This window comes from Callionymus lyra, chromosome 12 (genome assembly GCF_982586985.1).
Source record: "Callionymus lyra chromosome 12, fCalLyr1.hap1.1, whole genome shotgun sequence".
In the NCBI taxonomy this organism is placed as follows: Eukaryota; Metazoa; Chordata; class Actinopteri; order Syngnathiformes; family Callionymidae; genus Callionymus; species Callionymus lyra.
The window spans coordinates 25,336,375-25,354,100 of record NC_141829.1 but is presented as its reverse complement, the minus strand read 5'-3'; the positions used below and the strand labels follow the sequence as shown (position 1 = coordinate 25,354,100).

Below are 17,726 nucleotides of genomic sequence, written 5' to 3'. Positions count from 1 at the left end.
AGAGAGAGATTATTTCTGCTGCTGTAGCAGGAGTCTGTGTTTTCTCTGCTTCCCAGTGACCCTCCCCCTCCCCTCTCCCTCCATACCCCGCGAACACTCCACCTCCTTCTCCCCAGGGGAACTCTGGAGCCAGTTACAATGTTGAGTGTTTGGAAGAGCTCCTAAATATTTTCAGGATGACAATGTAATTTGACTGACTCGGCTGTGGGCTTCTCATGCTATCCTCGCGCGCCAGCACACACAGCTTCAGCACTCTTCTCCTCATTTAGAGACACCTCGATCGTGTCTCTGTATCAAAACCCCTCATGACTGTTACTAATGACTTAATGCAACTTCTGATAATGATTTTCCTCCAACAAGGATTTTCTTTGAGTCTAACTGTGTTACTCCAACAATTGGATCAGGCCGCTATAATTTTGTTTGCAATAATTGTGGCTATGCTGGTTATTTGTGGGCAACAGATAAACATGTGAGCGAATCGGCTGGAAAAATAAAACCGATCATGATATCACACTTGGTCAATACTGCAACAAGAGATGTAGGTACCGAGGTATAGTGTTGAGCTACAAAGCAGAACTTACCTGCACTCTTGTCCGATAGATTGATCGATCCCATCTGAAAGAATGACTATTACATGAACATGAAGTGCATGTGTTGTGTTATATGTACCAATATAGTTATGACGTAACCAATAGTAACTTGGGTGAAAGTGATGCTGATTCCACGTTTCATGTCCTGTCAGAACATAACAATGGGAACACGCTCGAAGCAATTGAACTACAGCTTTAAATTTGCAAAATTCTGAAAAAAAAGTTTTTTGACAAATTATAAACTCCGTTTTGGGACGAAGCATCTGCACTGGTTCAAACGTATCGGATAGCCCAACCAATACCCATTAAAGCTCGTTGTTGTTGACATAAGTGTAGTATTACGACTATTTCCTGGTCGATGTAAAGCAGATCTGGGGAAAGTCTAATCTAATTAGAACAACCAAAAATGTATATTCCTGCGGTAAATTGGTAAAAGTTAATTTTATAAATTAATGTTGCCCCTTTTCCATCTTTTATTCTTCTTTTGAGTAAATGTGGCCCTCAAAATAAGAGATGATAAGAGAGTTGAAGATGTATAAATCGATATTGTTGTTTGTCACATGTATCCATCATTATCTTGTATGAGTTGATAATCTGATTTTTGCCGAACACAAAATGGACAATATGTTGTTTTTAGAGATTCGGTTCTCAGCAGACTTTAGGGTTTGATTTTACACATTGAAGTACAAGACATGGTGAGAACTTATTTAGGGTTTTTTGTGTTATGGTTTTGGCATGTCTATTATGCTAAACCTCCACCACCTTCATCTTCAAAAACAATCGAATCACTCCTCCATATTCTCACTCATCAAAATTATTGTCTTCATCTTCAACGTAATAATTCCAACACTGTCTCTTCTTACCATGTTTTCAAAGGTCCGTCCACAGTAGATTTGTCTCCAAACTTCCTCATGTTTTTTTGATGGACTCAATTACAGAACCTCTGACTCGTGACTCTTTTTCTTGAGTTTTTTCACTGGTGTCGGTCAATTATATTTTGGCTGTTTAATAATTGTAAAACAAAACGAGTTGCATAAAGTATTAAGGATTGTTTGTCGTTTTCGAAAGTCGCAATAAATTAAAATGTCAATATATATTGATTAATTATGTGGGAGTACAAAATGGGTTTAAAAAAATCTGAAGAGTGGAAAAACACGACAATATTTATTCCTCGTCCTCAAAAAGCAAATTGTTAAAAAGAGCTATACTTTTTCCTCAATTGATTTGCAAATTAATTTTAAAAGAGGATCATTTTCAATGTTCCCATGCTCTCCCCTAAAAAGAGTGTAGGTCGTAAAAAAAAGAATTAAAAATGATCAAGCGGAATCAAAAATAAAAAATTAAAAAATGGTTCCAACGCCTATCCTAGCAGTAATACCATGACACTTTTACTTCTCCACAAATGTCTCCAGCTTATCTTCATTCGTCAAGGTTTTTTCAATGAAATTGTGACCTCCACTTTTGCATTGAGAAAAATGGTAAAGTCACATATTTCATCATTACAGACACAGAAACCTTAAAGTTCAGAAGCTCCTAATTACCAGTTGAATTTGCCGTTCTGTTCAATTTAGTAACGGCCTCTTTGTCTCTCTGCAGTGTGCCCGAGGGCCAATGAAAGCCCCCGTGAGGAAGTTTTATAAAAACCCAGCCAACAAGGAAAGACTCCTGGACGATTATTGTTTTTACACACATCCACAAACACACGCATACACATGCACACACACAGAGACATACACACTAACACGTGGGGCGCGAACACTCTCACACAACAGTGGACATAGAGAGAATGTTGGAGGTCCAAGAGGAGAGGCCAGCAGGGGCAGGTACAGCGACGACACACTTCAACAAGAAAGAGAGAGGAAAAAAAGAGCGAGAGGAGACCAAGGAAGGACGTGGAAGCCTCTCCAGTATTGGAAATCCTGTTTCTGGCTCTAGAAACGCTCGTTCAAAAGCACCACTTGCGCACACAGGAAGTCCTCACCAGCTCATCACTTCTTGTTCTGTAGTACTGGGACCCCCATCAATGCACTCCAATAGGTTAAAGAACTCCCCGTCCACCAACACGCAGAGGTGAGTGACGCACACACTAACATGATCATTCCTTTTTTTTTTTTCACCCTCAGTTATTTGATCATTATCAACAACAGTCTACTTTGAGTCTTCGGCTGAGCTTCTCATCCTATCACCCGATATTTATGCTACGCTCAAGTGTAGAACTAAATTTATGGCTGATGGCCATTAAGAAAACAAGAACTAAAATAACAAAAATGGTTTTATTTCTTTGGAGAAAAATGTCAGAGAAGCTTGAATGAGCTTAACGAAAATATGAAGTTAATACTATGTAAAAGATTAGATGATGGTTTTTAAGACCTGGAGATGTTGGCCTGCCAGCTGCAGCGCTCTTAGACAGTAAGAGTTGTGAGCTTCTCCGTGACTTTGTCTACTCCCGCTGGACCTAACTTTCCTCAAGTCCTCAGACAAAAATCATCATTTGCAGCAGTAGCATGAGTGTTACCGATATTTTTTGGCTGTTTTTATCACAGATTGGTTTTTAAGGATATTCCTCTAAACGTTGTTGACATGTTGCCTTGTAAACGATGTTTTTAAGTTCTAAAACGTCAATGTGTTAGTAGAAGATGAGTGCAGAGTCAAAGCTTTCCCTAGAAGGTGCTGCTAGATCCATCCAAAAATCTGCATGAACTTTCCACAAAACAAACAAACAAAATAAAATATATCCACACCTCCATATTAAAATTAAGTTGTTCTTTTTTCTTTTTTTTTATACAAACAAAATGTTTAATAGAAGTCCGATTGGGTGGAAACCTCACAAATCTGGCAACATATGCAGGTTTATATCAACGATAACGTCTTTTAAATTATAGTGGAAATAAGTGTGTGAGTCTGGAGTAAGTTCTGTGGTGTGACCAGGGATGTGCGGTCAGGGGAGTCAGGTGAGGCTGTGCCTCACCTCTCAATGCACAATCCATCGCAAACTTTTTTGATGCATGCAATTGACACGCCCCGGTTGCCGAATCTCTGAATGTCGCCAATATAATGCTTGCAGATACTTTATTTGCCTTGATTTTCCGCAGTCTGGCTAATGTTTTTAACCATTAAAGTTTAATGTTTGTAAGGGTCTTATTTAGTTTAGCTGATCAGAAATATAACTGCAGTGATCACGCTAATGAGCCTCTACAGACTATGTCACGGTCTCTCCAATGAGGCGGAGACTTTTAAAACTAAAGGAAATAAACAGAGGTTTGTGTGGTGAAGGAAAGGCGCATGGACTTTATCTACAGATAAAGTTAAGACGAGAAACGGTTTTAATTTCAATCGTATAAAAAAGGGATACTTCTAAGAAAAATACAATAGAATAGATATAGAATAGAATATTTAAAAACTACACTTTTTTACGTTTTTCTCACGCCTATATTGACCCATTTAATACTCAATATTGATATTTTCATGTTTATAGACTTTAGTCCTTTTTGCTAGATCTAGCCAATCACAGAATTTACCACGCAATATTAACCAATCAGAAGCAACTAAAGGTGGGTCTATCTTTCGTTACAACATAGCGTCTAACACTGACAACAATGTGTGATGGGGTCATCGTAACTTAACATTATAATACAAATACAGACATCATAATGCTGTCAAGCTAACTGTTGCTCGTGACTATTCACTCTTGCGCCAAATTTAAATCTGGAGAATTTTCGCTTTTTCTATATCTATTAAATGTTTAAAACAAATTTATATTCATATTTTTTTAGCCAATTGAAAGGTCTCGGATCATTAAATATGGCAGGTTAAACATTTTGAATATATAACTTTAAATAAATTGATAGTTAAAACTTAGTCTTTCAGCTATGACTCTTATGTCTATTTCAAAGATGTCAGGTTTATGAAGGTGTAAATCAATATTTATCCATAATCGATGACTGCCAAAGATCTGTAGAATTTAGACTAATATCCCACGAAATATCACAACAATTCAATTTAGACTTTTTGATAACTGTCATGGAGGTGAGAACATCAGTCTGATAAAATCATTTAAATCGTCTTTTAAAGATTTCACCCAAGACCATGGGTGTGTGTGTGCATGTGTGTGTGAAGAATTCTGTTGATATGAATTAACCAGTACCCAATTGAAAAAGTTATATAATTGTAAAACCATGCACGTCACTGGGTGTAAGTCAAATCAAAGTGCATTTCTAGGTTTTTACCTTATTTGACCCCATGACAAGCTCTTTTCCTACTAAACTAAACTAAATCAAACATTCAGGGCTGGTATAAAGATTATTCAAGATGCTGTCAGGTTTTAAACATATTTTGATGGATTGATAAACTTAGGAATTATCAGTGTTGGATGTTACAAAACAGACTGCAGATTTTGAAGGGTCTTAAAAAAAACTGCTTACAGCTATCATTCAAAACAAAGAGACGTGACTTAACATTGCATTCTAGGCTATTTTAAAAAGCTCCTACCAACTCATGGGGTTGTGGTTATGATTCACATCCAAATCAGAGTATCCTACAAGTCTGTCTTTGAGTCATTAAAATGACATTAGTAAAGTAAGTAGTAAGAAAATACCCATTTAATATCGTAGAGGTACACAGTAAAGTAAATTGGGTTAAGGGTACCGGCTTTAGGCGCTTGTCTGCACATTCCTCTCTATACTGTGAAATCATACTTGCTAAAACACTACAGATTATTTGAAAACAGAGGAAAAAGTGAAACTTTTGCGACGGGCTGCCACTCGCAGAGGTGCAATGTTCTTGATCATGTATCCCAAGGTTCACTGTTGACAATCACCCTTAATTTGATGTTTTTCTCTTACCTTTTCCTGATCACATTTCATTATCATCTTGTTATTCTGTAGTTTCATTTGATGGTCGTTTTGTAACTCTGATAAGGTTTTACTGTTTATAAAGCTCCTTTTCTGTGATTTTTGGCAAAATACTCTGATTATTCAATTCTTATCGACATTATTTTTCCACAGCCCTAAACCGAAGACGGAGGCCATGGTCCGCTCACCTCCTGTCATGTCCCCCTCCACTGCTGCCCAGATGGACTCTAAAATGCCCAATCAGGGTAAATCGGGCAGCACTGGAAGCCAATCGCAGCCCTCTCCCTGTGACCCCAAATCCTTGGGATCCAAAGGGGCTCAGAACGTGGCGGGGGGCATGGGGCTGAAGAACGGCCAGGGCCTGAACTCTGGCTCCAGCTCCAAAGTCAAGGTCAAAAGGGAGAGAAGCACCTCGGTGGAGTCGTTCGAGCAGCCCGAGGGTGGAACACCCACCAGTGAGGAGAAAGGTGAAACACCTAAAGGACTGTGTGACACATTGTCAGTCGGATGATGTTGTCTTGACAAGTGGCTTGTGTGTGCAGAGACCAGCAGGGTGAAGCGGATGTGTGTGGCGGAGAGGAGACAGCCTTACAGTGGAGCGGACTGGTGCTCTGGAGGAGAGAGTGATGAAGACGACAAAGGGTTCTTCAGTGAGTTCTTGTAGTCATTGATAAGTACCCTTTTCCTTCCTTCCACTCCTGAAACTGTTCTGTCTGCTCTGTAGACTGTAACTCTAGCGACGTGAAGCCCCAGGACAGCCACTCTACCTCCAACGCCGGACTTAGTCGCTCCTCCACACCCTCCCACAATTTACACGGAGGCCAGGGCTCAGCGTCAGAACCTCCGAGTGGCCAGAAGACCGGTTCTAAACTTGTTTATGTTTTTACAACAGAGATGGCCAACAAGTGAGTCTTATTTTTATCCTCTGCATTTAAAATATCACATATTTGATATTGGACTTATTTGAAACATTCCTTAGCAAAAGCAAAATTTAAACTTCCCTAATGTTCTACTCACCATCATGTTCAGTTATCTGTAAACTTTTTAACAAATAGACAAAATGTTTCTCAGTGATCGTCGTCCAAAAGAGATTCAAGATGTTATGAACTTTGGATTGACAGTAACTTAAATGTAAAAGTGTTTTAGTCATATGTGATGTCTGTTTAATCTCCTGTGATGAAATGCAGTGAGAGATCTTCTAGGATCAGATTGATGTGAAATAGCTGTAGTGGTAGAATAGCTATTGGCAGCTATCATTACAATACGGTAACATTTAACAATTAATTTTGATAAAGCAACCAACACTTTTGACCAATCACAGCTTAGGTCAGGGAGGAGTACACTTTTCAAATAGGACAGATAGACAAGCTTAGAGAAATTATGAACTTAAAACCCCTATAAAAGTGATTTGAATAAATTCAACCAGTAAAAGTACTTGATTGTGCAGCTGTTTCTTCTTATAAATGATGTAGTGTGGAACAAACGTGACTTCAACTTTGACTGAAAATATGTTAATTGTGTTATTCCAGGGCAGCTGATGCAGTTCTCACGGGCCACACAGAAAACATTATTGCCTTCCACATGAAAAATATCTCCAACAACAAAGACAAAGCTCACCAGCTTTTGGTAAATGTTTGTTTACTCTCTTAACATTTGTGTACAAGTGAGTTGACATATCTCTTGCTGTTGTATCTTCAAGAACAATGCTGCCAACGCCCTCCGAAATGACTCCAAACCTCCTCAGCAACAGCCGTCCCATGATCAGAGCCACCAGCCTGGATCCAAACCGTCTTTAGCGGGCATGGCAGAGCCAGCCCCCCCACAGCCTTCAAGTCAAGGAACCCAAGATGGGTCATCCTCAACAGGCCTGGACTCAAAAAATCTTCCTGTTGTTGATAGCCCGGGTAACAACACTGCCCCAGTCGACCAGACGTCCATCCCCCAGACTGAGGCAGGCCTCAACGCACCCACGGCAGTAGAAGGAGTGCAGGGACCTGGGTCCGGTGGGCAGGGGCTGACGCCTCAACAGCAGCAACAGCAGCTTGCTCAGGAGTTGTTGAATATGGAGGCAAACACAGAGGGTCTGTCACAAGAACAGTTGGAACACAGGCAGCGATCTTTGCAGACGTTAAGGGATATACAACGCATGCTTTTCCCTGATGACCGAGATGCCCCCTCTGCTGGACCCCCACAAACGCATGGTGGACCGCATGATGGTGGACCTGAAGGTGGTCCCAGGAGGCCTGAGCAGGGTCCCTTACAGGCAATGATGGCGCAATCCCAAAGTCTTGGTCCACCTGGAGGTCCAGGAGGGCCACGCCCACAAGGTCCACCTTTTGGCCCACCCCATGGTCCAAGAGATATGCCACCATTTCCACAAGATGAAATGGGTCCGCACATGGGCGGCCCAGGGGGCTGTGGAGATGGAGACCAAATGACTCCAGAACAAGTGGCATGGTTGAAGTTGCAGCAGGAGTTCTATGAGGAGAAGAGGAAAAAGCAAGAGATGCAGCACCGACCCCTTCCTCCTGACATGATGATGCACCCACATGGTCCACGTGGCATGATGCGTGGACCACCACCTCCTTACCAGATGGGTCCGGGAGAGATGTGGGGTGGACCAGGAGGGCCACCTGAGCATTATCAGGAGCGCATGGCAATGGGCCCTGGCCCCAGAGGTATGCCCCCACATATGCAGAGGATGCCAGGCTTCTCGGGTATCATGAACCCTGAGATGGAGGGACCACCAAGGCCTGGAATGGGCTGGCCTGATGACATGCCACCCCGCATGGGAGATGGAAGAGGCTTTCCTGGCGGACCAGGAGCCATGTTTGCAGGTCCAGGGGGTCGAGGAGAACGTTTCCCAAATCCTCAGTCAGTCCAAGAAGCAATGTTCCACCAGGGTATGAGTGGGGAGAAGGGAATCCCTCCTGGCATGATGATGGACATGCAGAGAATGATGGGGCACCAAAGAGGTGGATTGGAGCCTGGTAATGGCATGGGTATGTTTCCCAGAATGCCTGGAGATGGCCCTATGAGTCCATCCTCAAGACTCCAGGGAATGGGTGTCAGAGAAATGGGACCTGAGTTTGGCATGGGTCCGGGTCCAGGTGGTGGACCTCATATTCACCCATCGAAGCTAAGAGATACTCAAATGAATATGAGTCCAGAAGAGATCATGCGAATGAGAGGGGGTGGGGGACCGCCTATGGAAAACATGGGTCCACATGGGAGGCCAATGCAGGGACCACCCTTTTCTGAGCAGCCGCAACCAGGGGACTTTCCCATGGGTCCTGGGCGACCATTCCCTGGTGGCCCGGGTGGCATGAGGGTTCCACATGGTGACCAACCATTTGGTCCAGAGCACAGGTCCACACCAACTGGAGGCAATGGTCGCATGAATCACCACCCCTCTTCTGCTGGGGGTGCACAGGGTCAGAGGGGTCGTAAACCAGCAGATCTGAATGTCCAGGCTGGGGGGAACTCCCCGAATATAAACCCTCTAAAATCCCCTCCGCTAAGGCAGGTACAGTCTCCCATGATGGGCTCACCCTCTGGAAATCTGAAGTCTCCTCAGACGCCGTCCCAGTTGGCTGGAATGCTGGCTGGCCCTACTGGGCCGAGTGCACCTCCAGCCCCTCCAACGTCGGCACCAATGAAATCCCCTCACTCCATGATGGGTTCAGCTGGGGCTTCACCTGTACATATGAGATCTCCTTCTCTTCCGAACCCATCTCCTGGATGGGCCTCGTCGCCAAAACCACCCATGCAAAGCCCGGGGATTCAAACACAAGGTGGAAAGCCTCCTCTCAACATCACCTCCCCGAACATGATGAACATGGATCAAGGTATGAAAAGCCCTGCACACAGCAACAGCAAGACATTTTCTATTAAATATGTTTTGTTTTTAATTCACTTAATATAGTTACTCTAATGCCAAACCACTTTTGACATTGAGCCAATGTCAGTTATCTAATGATAACACTTGCTAAATAATGTGCATAAGCATCATTTATAAAAAAGCAAGATTCACAGAAGTACAAGAGGGAAGTCTGACTCACTTAATGAATCTCCTAGACAAGTTTAACCCAGACCTGGAACAAAGAAAGGCCAAATCACTTTTTGCTTTTTCAGTCAGTCTGAGTTCACATAGTGGCAGAAGGGGAATGACAACAAAAGAGCTTAGAGAAGGAATTCACAGAAGACCTATTTTCTAGTTGTGTCGTCTGCTTCAAGAGAAATATTTCTTAGGTTTTCTCTGTAAAAATGTGCTGTTTTGGAGAACTAGAATTGGAACATTTCAAATCATGTTGATCAACAGCATCATTTTGTATTTGGATTCAGAATTCCTTGCCTCTCTTGTGGTCTTTATTTAAAAATCTTGAGAGGATGAAGTGCTATTATAGTGTTGCCATGACAATCATCTTCACCATACATTATATCTGATCACTTTCTGAACAGCTTGAGGTAGAAGCACATGGTTTTAAAGTTGGAGACTTATTACCATCTAAATGCTATGAAGCAGTGGATGAAGGAATTTTTGGGACGTAAATTAACTTTGAAATACCTTCCAATTTGAATATACATTTTCTCCAGACTTCCCTGTAGTCCGAATTATTAAATGTGTTGAGCTTGTCGAGAGATTTTTTTAATGGATGCAATGGAGAAAAATCCATTTAAACCTAAATCTAAAGTATTAAAACTGATTCTCAATGTCCGCTCTGGTCGCGGACCGTTTTTGGTTCAGTGGCTCCCTCTGGTGGCTGTAAATCTTCTGCTTGTAGAATACAACACATTTATGGCTTAACGTACAAGTTATTCTATTGTGTTATTCTCCTTTTCGTAGGTGGTAACGGTCCTCCTACTGCTCCTCCTTCATCAGGTGCTCCCTCTGGTCCCATGTCTCTTCCTGGAAATGTGCAGTCTGGTAGTCCGTACACCATCCCTCCTGAGCCAACTTTGTCCCAGAACCCACTCTCCATAATGATGTCACGCATGTCCAAGTTTGCAATGCCAAGCTCCACCCCGCTCTATCACGATGCCATCAAGACCGTCGCTAGTTCTGATGACGACTCACCCCCGGCCCGCTCCCCGAACCTGCCTTCAGTGAACAACAATGGTGAGTCGATACTCTTGAGTCTTTGATTTGAATATTGAGCACGCGTTCTCATTTCATCTCCGTCTGTTGTGCAGGTATGTCCATGAATCACCAAGGAAATCCACGCATGATGGGACCTGGTAACTCCGGACCAATGCCCGCTCTTAGTCCCCTGGGCATGAATCCCATGGGGTCCCAGCCTCTTTCCCATGGTATGCCCCCACAGATGCCCTCTCCCAATGCCCCAAACATGGGTCCCGGTATGATGCCCCATGGCATGATGATGCCACCAAACCCACAAGACCCTGGCATGGCAAACCCTCAAATGATGCCCCAGGGACGACTAGGTTACCCCCATCGAAACCAAGGTTACCCACTTACACAGTCCCCATCTCAGCAGGGCCCTTTCTCTCCGCACAATGGACCTGGGCCACAGGGCTTCCCTGGCCATCCAATGGGCTTCCAGGGAGAAGGTGGACCAATGGGAGGACGCTTGGGGAACATGTCCCACGGTGGTGGCCCAGATGGGGGTATGTGCAAGCCTAACACACCAGGAGGACCAGAGTTTAACAACATGCAAGGGGGATTTACTGACGCTGACCTTCATGAAGTGATGCGACCTGGAGCGTCCGGCATTCCTGAGTTCGACCTGTCCAGGATTATCCCGTCAGAGAAACCCAGCCAAACTCTCTCTTACTTTCCACGCGGTGGAGGAGAGAATCCTGGTGGCAAACCGCCTCACCCCTCTGGTTTCCCAATGCAGGGCATGATGGGCGATGGTCCGCCGAGAATGGGGATGCCGATGCAAGGAATGGGAGGGATGCCAGGGGGGCCAGGTGGAGGAATGGGACCTCAAGACATGCCAATAGGAAATCCAGGGCACAACTCCATGCGGCCACCAGCCTTCATGGGCCAAGGAATGATGGGCCCTCAGCATCGGATGATGTCCCCCGGTGGTCCTGGCGGAATGATGCAGGGGAGACAAATGTCTCACCCAGGCCCTGGCGGGTCACCTAACATGATGATGTCCCTCCAGGGCATGGGTGGCCCCCCACAGCAGACAATGATGATGGGCGGGCAAATGAGGCCACGTGACATGGACATGGGGTTTAGTCCGGGCCCTGGAATGTTCTAATATATTATGAACTCTGTATCTAGAATGTTCTTGGATCGTACATATGGAGTGAGCGTCTCAGTGTCTTCATGGTGTTTGAGCGAGTCGGACTCCAATAAAGGAAGTATAATCGAGGACGTACCCAAATCCTGGCGTGAACCGTCACCCCTAGTGACGTACTGAGGGAGATGTGCCAGCAGGGACCTGGGCGGGCCCTGGTTGGAGTACTTTTGCCAGAAGAGCGTTCCGTTTTGACTCATGTACTTCAGAATGTATGGGATTGTTGTGCATCAATTTGGCCGAACTGTTTGTGTTTTTTGATTACCTGACTTTTGAGATGACTCTGACGATAAAGAGGACTCGCCTGGAGGTCTACTTTTGCAGATGAAAAAAAAAAAAAAAATCACAGACATGGTGAGGGACAAGAAGAACTTGTGCTTTGTGAAGACTTTAGTGGAACTCCATCTTGTCTCTGGCTCCATTGTTTTGACTGTTTCTGTACAGTATATATGTGTGTGAGTGTGCGTGTGTGCTCGGGTGTGTGTTTGTAAGGTATGTATGTGTCTGTATGTATAGGCATTCTATCAGTGACCTCTCAACTCCTCTCACCCCGCTTTAATTAGGGGGAGGAACGCCCCCTGAAATACTGTACTGTTTACCATTGGTGGGCTATTCGAATTTTAGTCTATTTTAATTTCCTTTGTAACTCCAGTGTATAACAAACCAAACTATGACCTCATTAAGATAATAGTATTATTAAAAAAAGCACAAACATGGACCGTCTGCAGAAAGCGTCTTCTTTCTCTATCTTTACTTTCGGAAGCAGCACACGACCCGAGGACATCCTGACAGCTTTGCAGCACAATCGAGATTTCGGAATTTTGGTGCTCCAAAACTTTCAGGACTCATATTCCCAAGATTATTGCTGAAACCCAGCTGTGTTTGTATGTCTCCTGTTTCCCCTCCTGGTCTGGGTAGATCATTCCCACAGCAATAATCCCCCAATGGTCAGCAGCACGGAGCGGCTTTGTGCCGCCGCAAGTATGTTGGCGCTCGATAGACGCGTTACAGATACAATAGCGTGACGTCTGCGGTGAGTCACTAATGTAAACACGCACTATTTACCCTTCAGTTGGCTTCCTCTCTTTTCTCTGTTGTACAAGCTTGTCATGTGTTTCTCCGTTGGCTTTGGTGCAGAATACTGGCCTACCTGGGTCAAGGTGATGGACAAATAAAAGATATTGTTTTGGTATATTTACGTTGTCTGTGTGGAGTGTGTGACCCTGCTGGTGTTTGACCTCGTTGTCGTGTGTGCTGATGTGACTTCTGCTCGTTCTGGCCTCTTCGTATTTTGCTTCCTCAGTACTGTTTCATTCAAACGTTAGGCTTCAACAGCTGGGTTAAAGAAAAATATTGATTAATTGAAAGCTGGATCTACTCCAGTGTTGAGTTAGTTACCAACAACATAGTGTTTGTTGTTCCAGAGGTTGTTTTGTAGCACACAAATTCTTTGGTTGCAATTGATCTGTAACCTTTATAAAATGGATCTAAGTGACCAAAATGTACCCGTGGTAAGCCGGCATCAAATTTCAACACAGAAAAATGGTTTGGAACAATCTTCAGTCACGGTGAAGAGAGCTCAGCTAATTTAAAAATGAGCTAAATTGCTACTCTCATCATCGTTTATTTTAAAATCACATGTTTCAGTTAGCAAGCCATGATCAATAGACTTCTATAAATAGTGTAATTTTAAGCAATCTGTTAAATTAAGCTTGAGCTAAAACCAGACAGCTTCGTTTGTTCACTTAGTTCCTACTTTTCTTTCCAATGAAACACAATTTATAAACTGGTATGTTCTACTCAGAGAGCAGGTAGTTAATAATTTGGGGATTTCAACTTAGACAGAAATTAGCAAATATGTTTACATGCCAAGATGTTTTGGATTTGAAAGGGAACAAAAAACACTTCAAGAATTAAATGTTTATTATGAAGTGTGGCAGAAAAAGAACAACTTCATGATTCATTTTTTACATTTGTGTGATCAGTTCTGGGGGTTCTGTGCAAAGTTAAAATGAAAACAGTGGTTTAGCTGCACCTCAGACTTCAGTGGTCCACATCAAGTTTGGCTACTTGTTTCACTCACAATGATGCCCTTCAAACACTAAACAACCATGTTTTACTCCAAGAACATTCCTGCGTCAGAAATATTTTAGCTTAATGTGAGTGTGTTCTCTGGCTTCAGTGCTCGCTGACGTTTTCTGTGCTGTTACACAACTTGTGGTAGACCTCCGGGCTCACAGTGTAGGCAGTAAGAGCATGTTTAAACTCCTTCAGAGGACAGTAGACGCCACTACATCCCTTGATCAGCTGATCCTGGAGAGAGACATCAGTGAATCGGAGAATAAAAAGGTCTTCAACAATCACTCTACCTGGCCGCTATAGGAGACTTTCACAAAGGACTCTTTGGTGGTGCGGTGCTGCAGTAGCTCCAGTGTTATGTCAGCGGCATATGGTGGCCAGCGCATGTCGAAGACCCCCAGAGCCATGAGGCACGGGATGAGGGTGGTGTCGTGAGCCGAGTACAGGAACAACCTCCTGCATGAGAAGCAATGTTCCTACAAAAATGAAGCCGACTATCTAAATATGTCCGACCTGTTTGGCTGCAAGGTGCCATCGACCTTCTCCTCCATGTTGTTCAGCATGATGTGCAGCAGAGGTCCCACGCTGAGCTGTAGACTCTCCCTGTCACACACACGAACTCAGACTCGGCACAATAAGGCAGTGAAACCATCAGACTTCACCTGTTATTGGGTTGGAAGATGTGACAGATCATGTCAACTGATCTTTGTTCCACTTTCTCTCTCCAGGAGTCCAGACCCTTTGGGCAGGGCAGACCGTGAGTCTGTGCAGAGACAGTTTAGTTACAGGCACTCCAGACATGTTTGTTCACCGCAGAGGTGAAGAACAAAATGACATGAATTTGTGGCCAGATTTAACATGTTAGATTTTAATATCCATTCAAAAATATAATTGACTAGAATCGGAGCCTCCTGCTGCCTAAACACTTCTATATTGAACCCTTGAATTAATTTCAAATTCTTAAACATCTGTGAAAAAGAATCAAGGAAAAGCCTGAACAAATATAAACGTCTTAAGATGTTTCTTGAAGGAGTCAGTAGACTCCATCAAGAGCAGAGAGAGAGGAGGATCGTTCCAAAGCTTAGGAGCAACAGCCTGGAAGGATTTCTCTCCTCTGGTCCTGAGCCGTGTGCGAGAAATCATCAGTAGATTCTGATCCACAGACCTCAGAGCCCGAGCTGGAGTGTAAGGCTGGATTAGATCAGGGATGTAAGGAGGAGCCTGACCATGAATTGCTCTGAAAGTAAGAATCAGAATTTTAAAGTTGATCCTGAAAGAAACTGGAAGCCACTGAAGAGTTTTAAGGATCAGAGAAATGTGAGTTCTTCTACTTGAGCGGGTCAGAATTCTCGCTGCAGAGTTCTGAATCAACTGCAGGCGAGAGAGCTTCTTCTTGTTAAGACATGAAAATAAACTGTTGCAGTAGTCCAGGCGAGTATTCATGATTTAAATGACACCTACTGAACCCAACTTGAATAAATTTAATATCAATAAATCTATACATAATCCTTGTTTTTCAGAGTTCCTTCGGCCCAACAGTCTCAAAATCACCATTTTAAATACCAGTTGGTGTTCTGTTCAGGGTCATATTTTGTCTAGCTCTGGGAAAGGTCAGTTTTACCCTATAAGGTGTGGTTCAATAGCAATACAAACTCATTGCGTGGTGGTTTAAATGAGGAAAGAAAAAAAAGAAAAGCTTTTGACGTTGCTCAACTATGGTCACACACTAGTGGGGTCATTATTCTCTGATGGGGAAAGATCTTGGCACCTCTCTGGCGACCATGTCGTCTCTGATGAGGATGAAGTCCACCGGATCTTCAGCCACGATTCCCAGCTCTCTGTGGATGTTCTTCAGATCGACGGCGACGTCGGGAAGAGTCGAGGACTCGGCCCAGCGGTGCCTGTGAATCAGATGCTGACGGTCAACGACAAGCCTTTCTGGATGATCAGATTTGAGGAACCGCACCTGCAGAGCAGCTTCAGCAGTTCACACCCGTGATAGTTGGGATACAAGATTTCCTGCTGGGCTTGAACGGTTTCTATGGAAACCACATCTGTGGAAGATCATGAGACGATCAGACCTTGTTGACCGGACCGACGACGTCTCTCACCTCGTTGCTTCTGCTTAAAGAGTCCTGCGACCAGACACGTGGCCGACTGGATGGTCCTCACGACGTTGGTGGAGCGGATGCTGGAGCAAGCCGATGTTAGGCTCAGACAGTGGCAGAGAAAAAGTTGAAGTCTTTTCAAACTTACTAGACCTCAGACGGGTCGAAGGTGGAGCTGAGGAAGCTGCTCTCGTCGACGTACTTCTTCCTCAGCCTGGAGCCCAGGTCGTACAGCTGCTGCATCCCTATCGCGGTCAGCTGACCAGGGAAGGTGCCACCCTGAGTTTGACATAAAAGTGACTTCAATCCGTGAACCACTTCTGCATAGACCCCACGCAATAACCCAATCACAGCCTAAAAATCACTATTTTTAAGTCCATATCTGCCAAGTGATAGGCTGTTCATAATACATTTGTCTTATAAATGACTTGAGTTCATCCATGTGTGAATTCCATGTCAAAAATGTATTGACAGCTTCTCTTCATTTTCAATAACACACCTACTCACGCTCAGAATGTTTTTTCTATAATTTTCTTCCACTGGAGACGAGGGCTTCGGCCCGCCGTGCAGGTCCGTCACCACATAATTGATGCGAGTGTGTGCAGGAGGCTCCAATAGTTCCGGGACCCATCGTGCCTAAAACATCCAGTTTTTGATTAGATTCTTTGCAGCATAGAAGCAGCCAGAGTGAGAACATCACACCTCCAACACATCAGGTATTGACTTCAGTGGCGTTCTGGCTCCATGTCGAAACAACACCTGGACCAGTTTCAGCTCATAAGGAGAGTTTGGATCCGTGGTCGAGCAGACGGCCTCTTTCTTCTGCGTCCACAGCAGCGTGCACAGACCCACCGACACCGAGCCCACTAGAGCTGTACGCCTCAAGAGGTTCCTCATGTCTGTGCTGCTGAAGAAAAAAATAATCTGTCATCTGTATTATGTTTAAGTCTTAAAGGTAAAAAAAAGAGATGTTAGACACCTGTTATTATAATTCTTATTCTTGCGTTTGTAAATATGTAAAAAAGTCTAAATTCATCTAAATTGGATTATATATTTCTATTTACACTTCTTACCATGTTATAAGATATACATAAAAACAACTGTTATTACAGGCAAAAACTCATGAACGTTAGTAACTACAGATATATACAACATTCACAAATATTATTTGAACAATTCTATAGTCATAATATAAACCCACACCTGTGCATAATTGTGGTTTAAAAAGATCACATTCGTATATATATGTTTTAAGACCAAATGTTCAGTTTAACACCATCTTACCTCCAGTTCGTCAGCGGTTCTTCACCTGTGTGGACTTTCACTTCCTGGTGAGTCAGAAGAGAAACATGAATATGATAGAACAAGGAAGATAGCATTTAAAGTACAAAAGATCATTTCAGTGAGCGTTTGGTTCTGCTATGCGGTCCTGTCATTCAAAGCAGCTTTTATCATTTATCTAAACACGCGCAGTCAAAGTTGTGTAGTATTTTAAGGTTACGCACAATAACGACATTTTTATCGAAGACTACTCACAGACAGTAAAGTTGACCGGCGAGTGTGGTGAAGGAACTGTGTGTTTTGTAATGATTTTGTGCGATGAGCGACTTTTAGCGCCGGTTTACGTTACAGATGGGAAATGTAGTCCAACTGGGTTTAGGTTTCATGTAAGTGAACGTACTAGCCGAAGCGGTAAAACTACAGTTCCCAGATGGTGCCTTCCTTCAGGATGCAATTTATTGCACGCGGATTCTTGACCTTTCATTGTCAAACGTGTGATTCAACTATTATATTTAAACTCAATTATTATAAAATGTCTTTCATTCA

General features: G+C 43.5%; 2 protein-coding genes across 4 annotated transcripts in view; one reads left to right on the top strand and one right to left on the bottom strand.

Annotated features, from left to right (window-relative positions):
• The window catches only part of bcl9 (BCL9 transcription coactivator), a 30,715-nt gene extending 17,809 nt beyond the window's left edge, over positions 1–12,906 (top strand). For 2 of the 3 annotated variants that reach the window (XM_087803550.1, XM_087803551.1), the window contains exons 3-10: positions 2,187–2,660; positions 5,594–5,907; positions 5,983–6,090; positions 6,165–6,345; positions 6,970–7,066; positions 7,140–9,288; positions 10,287–10,559; positions 10,634–12,906. In XM_087803550.1, the coding sequence (XP_087659676.1) occupies positions 2,377–2,660; positions 5,594–5,907; positions 5,983–6,090; positions 6,165–6,345; positions 6,970–7,066; positions 7,140–9,288; positions 10,287–10,559; positions 10,634–11,673 (4,446 nt within the window). In that variant the 5' untranslated portion in view covers positions 2,187–2,376 and the 3' untranslated portion in view covers positions 11,674–12,906. The remainder of the gene's footprint in view (positions 1–2,186; positions 2,661–5,593; positions 5,908–5,982; positions 6,091–6,164; positions 6,346–6,969; positions 7,067–7,139; positions 9,289–10,286; positions 10,560–10,633) is intronic. The other variant, XM_087803552.1, reaches the window with a different exon arrangement.
• Positions 12,907–13,600: 694 nt separating this feature from the next.
• On the bottom strand, positions 13,601–17,476 carry acp6 (acid phosphatase 6, lysophosphatidic). The gene is made up of 12 exons (XM_087803637.1): positions 17,436–17,476; positions 17,184–17,227; positions 16,602–16,803; positions 16,407–16,535; positions 16,048–16,178; positions 15,903–15,982; positions 15,758–15,845; positions 15,560–15,692; positions 14,454–14,554; positions 14,305–14,394; positions 14,082–14,247; positions 13,601–14,025 (listed from the first exon to the last, which is right to left on the bottom strand). Exons 3-12 carry the CDS (start codon positions 16,794–16,796, stop codon positions 13,891–13,893), a joined length of 1,248 nt encoding a protein of 415 aa, XP_087659763.1. The 5' UTR covers positions 16,797–16,803; positions 17,184–17,227; positions 17,436–17,476; the 3' UTR covers positions 13,601–13,890.
• Between the last annotated feature and the right edge of the window lie 250 nt (positions 17,477–17,726).

What these genes read in the sequence shown, in the direction of transcription:
- acp6 (XM_087803637.1), bottom strand. Translation starts at nt 16,796, where the DNA reads ATGAGGAACCTCTTGAGGCGTACAGCTCTAGTGGGCTCGGTGTCGGTG. An exon ending in CTTTAAGCAGAAGCAACGAG is followed by an intron (nt 15,846 to 15,902) that starts GTGAGAGACGTC and finishes GATCTTCCACAG; the next exon opens with ATGTGGTTTCCATAGAAACC. An exon ending in ATCTTCCAACCCAATAACAG is followed by an intron (nt 14,395 to 14,453) that starts GTGAAGTCTGAT and finishes TGTGTGTGACAG; the next exon opens with GGAGAGTCTACAGCTCAGCG.